This window comes from Carassius carassius, chromosome 9 (assembly GCF_963082965.1).
Source record: "Carassius carassius chromosome 9, fCarCar2.1, whole genome shotgun sequence".
In the NCBI taxonomy this organism is placed as follows: domain Eukaryota; kingdom Metazoa; phylum Chordata; class Actinopteri; order Cypriniformes; family Cyprinidae; genus Carassius; species Carassius carassius.
In genome coordinates, this window is record NC_081763.1 from 9,358,820 (window position 1) to 9,366,536 (window position 7,717).

A 7,717-nucleotide genomic window follows, 5' to 3' on the forward strand; every position below is an offset into this window, starting at 1 on the left:
TAAACAAATAGCAAACATTTTTAATTAATGCACTTATAAAAGATTTGTTTTTAAGGCTCATAATTTAGGATCAACGAAATACATGTAAACAAATACAAATGCATCTTTCTCCGTACACAGTTTTACAGAAATGCAATATTGCTTGAATGTCAGTGCTGTTTTCATCACTGCAGACTGCTACAGATAAAGGATGCCACTCCATACAACAACATAAAAACTGTTACAATATTTATAAAATGTACAATATTTATATAGCTTGTGCCACCTTATGTCAGTTGAAACTATATTTACTGAATAAGCAAATAAAGACAAGTATAGCATACTTGGTTAAATGGTTAAGGGGAGCTTAAACATGAAAACAGTACTTCCCGAAATACCAGTATAAGAGAAAACATCTTACAAATTAAAAATAGTCACTTGCCTTGTAGTTTTTATTTGAATGCACATGTACTCTTAAAATGCCTGAGGACTAGCATGCTTGTGTGTGGAAGCATCAACCTGTCATTTTCCTTGTCTTTTTTTTAACCACAAATTCTGGAAAAAAATGTTCATACGAGTCTCGTAAAACATCAGAAGAGTTCTGTTCAAAGCATATTTGCACAATCCATTACATCTGCTCACTTCAGCTGCAAAACTGCTTGTTTTTTGCTGCTTAAAATCCTATTTTTAAAAAGCAACCATAGCTCTTGCAAGCCTGACCCTCAGACAATCCATTTTAAACACTGGTATTTATCACAGTAAAGAAAAAGAGACAATCCTCTTGTCTGGTCTACCATGTTCTCTGGTAGCCTCGTGGTTCGCTTCAATGCATGTGGAGGAAACCAAGTCTTCGGCTCTAAAGTCCAAAACAACATTTATGAGTTCCATCTCATCCAACTTCTCCTGGATTCATTTCTAAGCACCTCATACTTGTCCATTTGGCGGTTTTATAAATATTCAACCTGACCCAGGAGAAGCTGTCCATTAAGACTTGCATTGTCAGTTTGAACAGTTTGAATGCATCCTTAGCTCTTCAATATCCTCGGGTAGATAGCTTTAATAGTGGCTGGTGTGAAGTGCCCCGAGGAGACCGTTGTCTCCAGGTTCTCCAGCCTTTGTGACGGCACTTCTGCCTTACTGGTGCTACAGTCCAGGAAAGACATGCCAAACTTCTTCACCTCTCCATCTTTTGATATCAGACAGTAGCTGCAGACCAGTCTCAGAATGGCTCTCCGCATGTCTTTACTAGTTAGGGTGTAAATGATGGGGTTTAGGAGCGAGTTAATCATGGCGATACCCAAGAAGTAGTCTGCCTTGAACAGCACTTCGCAGCTTTGAGCAGGGCAGCCGAAGTCCAGCAGAAGGAGCACAAAGAGAGGTGACCAGCAGGCGATGAAGACCCCGAGAACGATGGTGACCGTCTTCAGCAGAGCCAGATACTTCTGGGACTTCCTGGCCAGACCTTTGCGCTGAGGGCTGCAGCCTGGCCGCTGGGTGTTAGACTTTACTATGCGGAAGATGCGCACGTACAGCACCACGATGGACATCAGAACCAGGCTGAACACGGTAATGCAGAAGAGGATGAAGCTCTTGGAGTAAAGAGGCAAGACGGTGGAGCATTCGGTCAGATTTCCTATGCAATTCCAGCCCATGATTGGGAGAATGCCGAGGAGCACCGAAAGAACCCAACTTGCAACAATCAAACCGAACATTCGGCCACGCTTGGCCCCTTGATACGGCTTCATCCGGACCATCGTGACATGCCGCTCGATAGCTATAGCGAGGAGACTGATGACAGATGCAGAAAGTGTGATGAACACACCGCCTTCTCGAAGAAACCACAGAACTGGAGTCATTTTGAGAGTGTTTGCGCCCGAAGTCAGGATGTTCACCATGTAGGTGAAGCCTGCCAGCAAGTCAGAGAGCGTCAAGCTGCCCAGCAGGTAGTACATAGGCATGTGGAATTTTTTGTTCTTCCATATTGCCACCAAAACAATGGCATTTTCCGCCACAATGAGAAGACAGATGATGAGAAACACAATGGCCTCGGGTTTCAGTCCATCCCGGTATTTGTTCTCTTTCAGCTTTCCGGTGAAGTTGTAATGGGCCACGATGACGGCGTTGCTTTGATACTCCCGAAACATTCTGAGCAGGTAACCTGGGGACGAGGTGATCGCTGGCAGTGTTGGGGCGACGGCGGCGCTAGCAGCGTATGAGGCTTCCATTCTTCCCACTTCTTTTGCAATCCTTAACAACTTTCCTCCGTAGTCCCTCTTATTGCCATATTCCAACAAAGCACATAAAACAACTCTTAAGAGGATTCAACATTGTTGTGTTTTAGGATCATTTATACTGAAATATTCACTTCTGTCTTTTTTGCTCAAATCACTCGCTTTGCTATATCCTCAAAGGCCACCAGAGGGAACTGAAATAAAGCAGTAGAAATCAAGTTAAATAATTAGGGTAAACATAATTTAATAATAAACAAAATATATTAAAAAATACACATATATAAAGTAAAACAACAAAAGATAAAAACATGCATATTCAATTGAATATTTTGCATTTATCATGTTCCATTTCAATTGTTTAATTAAACTTTCATTGTCAATATTTTATTTTAGTGTGGACAGACAAACGATTTATTTTTATCTAAATGAATGTACATTTTGATTTGACTGTATTTAATTAGGAATTCTGAGAAAACAACGGCGTGCTTGTGCAAAAAGTGGTAAAGTAAATTGTATTTGAGTATCAGGATTAGAATTAGTCTGTACAGTGTAAAAAAATACAGTACTGTAAAAAAACAAATAGCTCTAGCTGTCAAATTTATCTAAACAAATGGAGATTTTAATTAGTACTCTACAATTGAAGGAAAACAAAGAAATACTTTACAATAAAGTAAAGTGTTTTTGAGTATCAGTATTAGATTTAGTGCTAAACTGTAAAAAAAAAAAAATACAGTACTGTTAAAAAAAAATAGCAACTGTAGCTGTCAAAACTTTTACCAACAAATAAAACAGTGATGAAGTATTTATCTAAAGTACATTTGACAGACATCAGATGCATGTGACATAAAAAAAAATGTTAACATACCAACCTGTTCGAACTATTAAAATGTATCTGTTAGTGTAAAATGTTGGCCTACTGATAATACTAAAGTTTTTTTTACATATAGAACATTATTATAGTATTGTAGCTACTCAAAAATACCGTGGTAAATACACATTTCCTTTGTAGATTGTCGTGCTTTTTTGCTTTATAAAACGTATTCTCAAAATAAATTACAGTTAATTTCCAGGAATCGTTTATTGCAATTTAAACTGTTTACAGCTGCATAGTTAATTGGCTATGACAAGAAAATCCTGGTTATAAAATTAAGGTTAACCTTAGCGTTTTTAGATTTTTCAACGATTTATTATCGTTTAATAATTAACCGTTATTTAACAGTTTTGCAGCGTAAACGGAGACAATCACACGACTCGAGCATTTTCTGCGTAATTATGTCGGTAAATAATCAGTGTAGTGTCGCGCGCCTCGTGAACAGATCACCGTTTACTCACTCAGCCCACAGGCTGAATTAAGAGAAATGGACAAACCAAACTTGAACCAGTCCGTGACTGAAACGAAAAGCACGCTAGTTTACATACTGCACACTCAGTTCTCCAAAACTGGCTTTAATCTGTATTCAAATCTGACCACGCGCATTCGTGTAAATAAGCGCATCTTACCTTTTAAGTTCGAAACACTGAGCTGAGTCTGGAAATGACAAATCCTCCTCTCTCTCCCTCATGTCCTGCGCACAACTGAGACAGCTGATGTGAGAGCTGAGCCCTGGATCAAGACTCGTCCTGAAGTGGGCTGGTCTTGGCATTCGTCTGAGGCAGCACTTATAGGTCTAATGAACTGCTTTGCAGAAGGTGCTTTGACTTTGCTATATAGGTCATTGACGTGACGCAATTTTTTCAGATCTATTAGGTTAGCTACATAATACACAATTCAAAACACCAGTACTTCTTCTGTGAAGAACTTTTCTTTCTTTCATTTTATGAGTTAGAAGCATTTTGATGTTTTTATATATGTGGGGCTTATAATTAAAAATGTGCAGTTAATAAAACAAACAAAAAGAAAGGTTTTACTGTGAACTTACTGTAAAAACATTTATTGAAAACAGTATTTCAAAATTATTATTTTTTGACTTGACCACTTGCATTTTTGAAAGATCATTTTTGTTTAGATCACAGTTCTAAGATTTGTTTTTTAAATATTCATTTTTGTAATCTGAGACCAGTATCCTGCTACAGTCTTGTTTTAATTTGAGAGCTGCATTTTTATTCTGCAATTTCTCATCCTTATACGCAAACACAAGAGAAATAATTGTAATGCATGATGTTTTGAGCCTTTTTGTCTTTTACAGAGTTCTCTTCTTTCATTCTGACGTGCAAACAGGCACATAAACAGGTATGACTAAATAAATAACCCTGGTTATTTAGAGTATGTGATGCACAAGTACGTAAAACATGAGCAGTCGTAGAATTGCATTGGAATTACACAAGGCAGCGGAGAACGCGTGTAAGTCAGAAGCCGGATCCTGCTTTCTTAAACAGGAAACTCTGTCATTGTACCTCGAAGGGAGAGGGATTTCCTTGAGAAACACCTATAAGGTCATACCAGGCCATGCCGAATAAAGCTCTCCAGAGGAACACTGTGTCCCAATGAGGGCCCACATTTTCAGTGCTCTGCACATTCTGGTGCTTTCCAGTGGGTGGCCAGGGTGCCATTAGTGAACATAGAGTTGCTTTATCAGTCTTTTCTGTTTTCTTGCGCTTAGGGTGCCTTAATGACAATATCAGAAGGACTCCACCTCCTCACGAGAAGCTCCAGCCAGCAGACAGACTCATAGCTCCTGCTGTGTCTGGATATCTGACTCTGCATGTTACCTACATTTACACACAAAGGCCTGATAATCAAGATACACCCTGGTGTCTGGCTCCTGTTTCAGATACTTGTATGTCTGGTGCTCCTGTGATGCAGATGTGACAGTTCCCGAGAAGAAGAAGAAGAAGATGCAATTCCAGATGGAAGTTTATATGTGGTATTTTTTTTCCATACAGTGGTCATTTCACCAGTGGTACTTGAGGCTAACAATGCATTTCCAAAACCATTTGTTTCAAAATATTAAAAAGGTAATGAAATTAAAACATTTATTTTAACATTTTAAAATGCTTTATTAAAATAAACAAAATCCCCCTTTACTGTGGAGGAAATGTTATTTTATATTTGGAATATTATTATTATCTGTATTTTTACTGTATTATCTTTATTTATATTATTATCAGTATTTTTACTGTACTTTAGACTGTCTCTGAGTGCTTCAGTTTGCCTCAATATGCTTGGGTTTTTCATGAGATGGGAGACAGAAAATGTCCGCTTCCAAGAAAAATTATTTGCATTAAATACTTAGAAACACATCTAGTGGAAACAGATAGATACCTGAAATGGACACATATGTTGAATGTGCAAAAATAAAGCAAAGAGTTTGCGTTTTACAAGAAAATACAATTTCAGTCTTTCCACTTCAAAATATCCTGTTTAATGCAATGTTACTTGCCATTTCTTTGTTATTTTAATTATCAATTGCTAGATTGTTATCAATCAATTTTAACTTCATTCTCTCTGGCAAAATTGCATTAGCCGAATACACAAACTTTAAACAGCTCGGCCTTCTCTTTCAATTAATTTAACTGTTGTTCTTTGTGGTTGAGAGTGATGGAAAGAAACTCCCTTTGAATGCTGCTCTGGCGGTGTGGGAAAATACAGTAATTAAACGTATGGTGTTGTCGCACAAAGAGTCTCATTGCCACTGGAATTAATGAACTTGCGTCAAACCAACAAACTTTTAGATGACTATTAAATAAATGCATTAATCCAGTAGCAGAGATCTTATTTAACTCATGCCGGATCTTTTTCAACTTCACTGTGTTGACATCTGAGAAGCATTTTACATATTTGATACTCCCTACCAATCCACATGTAATGGATTCTTATCAAGGTTTCAATGAATATAGAAAAGTTTTCCTTAGGAGAGTTCAGCATTGGCAGGTCAGAACAGAATTTATATTCGGGTTTTGTTATCCTTGGCTTGGTGGAAAGGCTGGACCTGTGAGGTCATGAGACTTCCTGAGTTCTATGAGGGGGTGGGTTTGATCCTTCCCAACTGTCGAAAAGCCTTAACTACTGGAAATAATGACAGACCTGCTCTATATAAATAAATTTAGCAAATATAACTTACATTTGGTGCTTTTAAACCAATAAATATCTGACTGAAACATTTAACTGCTTAGATTGAATTTAAAAAGTTGCAAAGTGAATGGAAGAGGTCAAAATTATAAGTCTGTACTATCTTTATTTGTTGAAAAAGAAAATTTTAATCAGAGAGAGAGACGGAAGAGAGCCCTTCGTGGTCAGCAGCAGGGATTTCTGGTACAAATAAACAACGGAAGAAATCATCATTTTGGGACCATTTTGATTATACTATAAGCTTCCATGTATATTATAGACTTTATATAGTTCTTCTAGCCTCCTCATTTCCTGCTTGAACTTCTAAGCCAATTCTTCCCGCTCAAGATTTGAAGAGGAACAGCATAAACCTCCCATTGTTGGTTATAATTTATTGTGCATTCTTGCTCAATTCACAATACTGACTTTCATTCTGATGTTTTGAGGACATTATTTCTTTCAGATACAGTCTCAGACCCAACATTGAAAGGAACAGTTCAGCCAAAAATGAAAATCCTGTTGTGATTAGCTTCCTCAACTTCACAATGAACTCTGAAATAGACTACAGAAGTCATATGGAAGTCAAAAATGGGACACACATGCCATTTAACAGCACACACCATTCTGACATTTCTCACCATTCTCATGTTGTCTAAAATTACGTTTGATTTAAGATACAAATGATCAGTGAAAAACTCATTTGGGGTTTATTTCTCTAAAACCATGGCTTCCGTTTTTCACTCACCATTTGACAAGCATGATTTGAGAACATTTGGTCGTGAGAAATGTCAGAATGGCGTGCTGTAAATACTTGAAAAGTAGTGAGGAAAGTCAGATGGATTACTTATATGGTGTTTTTTGTGTCAGTTTAAAACTTGATAGCCACAATTACCATTAATTGTATGGATAGAGTGAGAGTAAATGCTGCGAGATTTGTTTTTTTTTGGGGGGGGGGTGAACTATACCCTTTGAAACCTTCCCCCGTTCCTTCTCTTCCACATTTGTTCTGCTTTGTTCTCTATCAAACACATTCTCTGATAAGCCCTGGAAGTCACCAGAGATAATGTGTCATTCCTTTCTCGTACACACACAATGTCGGCCCTCTCAGTTGACAAAATAGTTTCACATTCTCTATTATTTATTCATCGTTTGTCACTTTAGATTCACACACTTGTTGACTAATACCAAGCTAACACAGTGGTCTGTGACATTGTGCCGTCCAGCAACCCCACAGCTCCACATATCTGGGGGCGGATTTTTTGTATTTAGTCATTAGTGTGGGATTCAGTCCTATGAACAAAAGATGGAGGGATTATTGGGGAAATTTCGCTTTCCCACATTCAAAGCAGAGGATTACAGGAGCGGATGGCTGTGACTCATGAGAATGCCTTTTTTAAGAAGTTTATAAACCCCTCTTTAAAACACCTGAGGTTTATGAATTGTGTTTTTATAGTTGAAT

General features: G+C 37.7%; 1 protein-coding gene across 1 annotated transcript; it reads right to left on the reverse strand.

The window, feature by feature from the left end:
• On the reverse strand, positions 1-3,869 carry s1pr5a (sphingosine-1-phosphate receptor 5a). Its single transcript, XM_059557634.1, has 2 exons — positions 3,711-3,869; positions 1-2,404 (listed from the first exon to the last, which is right to left on the reverse strand). The coding sequence occupies exon 2, from the start codon at positions 2,202-2,204 to the stop codon at positions 1,005-1,007; it is 1,200 nt and encodes a 399-aa protein (XP_059413617.1). The 5' UTR covers positions 2,205-2,404; positions 3,711-3,869; the 3' UTR covers positions 1-1,004.
• Between the last annotated feature and the right edge of the window lie 3,848 nt (positions 3,870-7,717).

Bases quoted from the DNA above. Each gene is read 5' to 3' on its own strand.
- s1pr5a (XM_059557634.1), bottom strand. From the start codon at position 2,204: ATGGAAGCCTCATACGCTGCTAGCGCCGCCGTCGCCCCAACACTGCCA.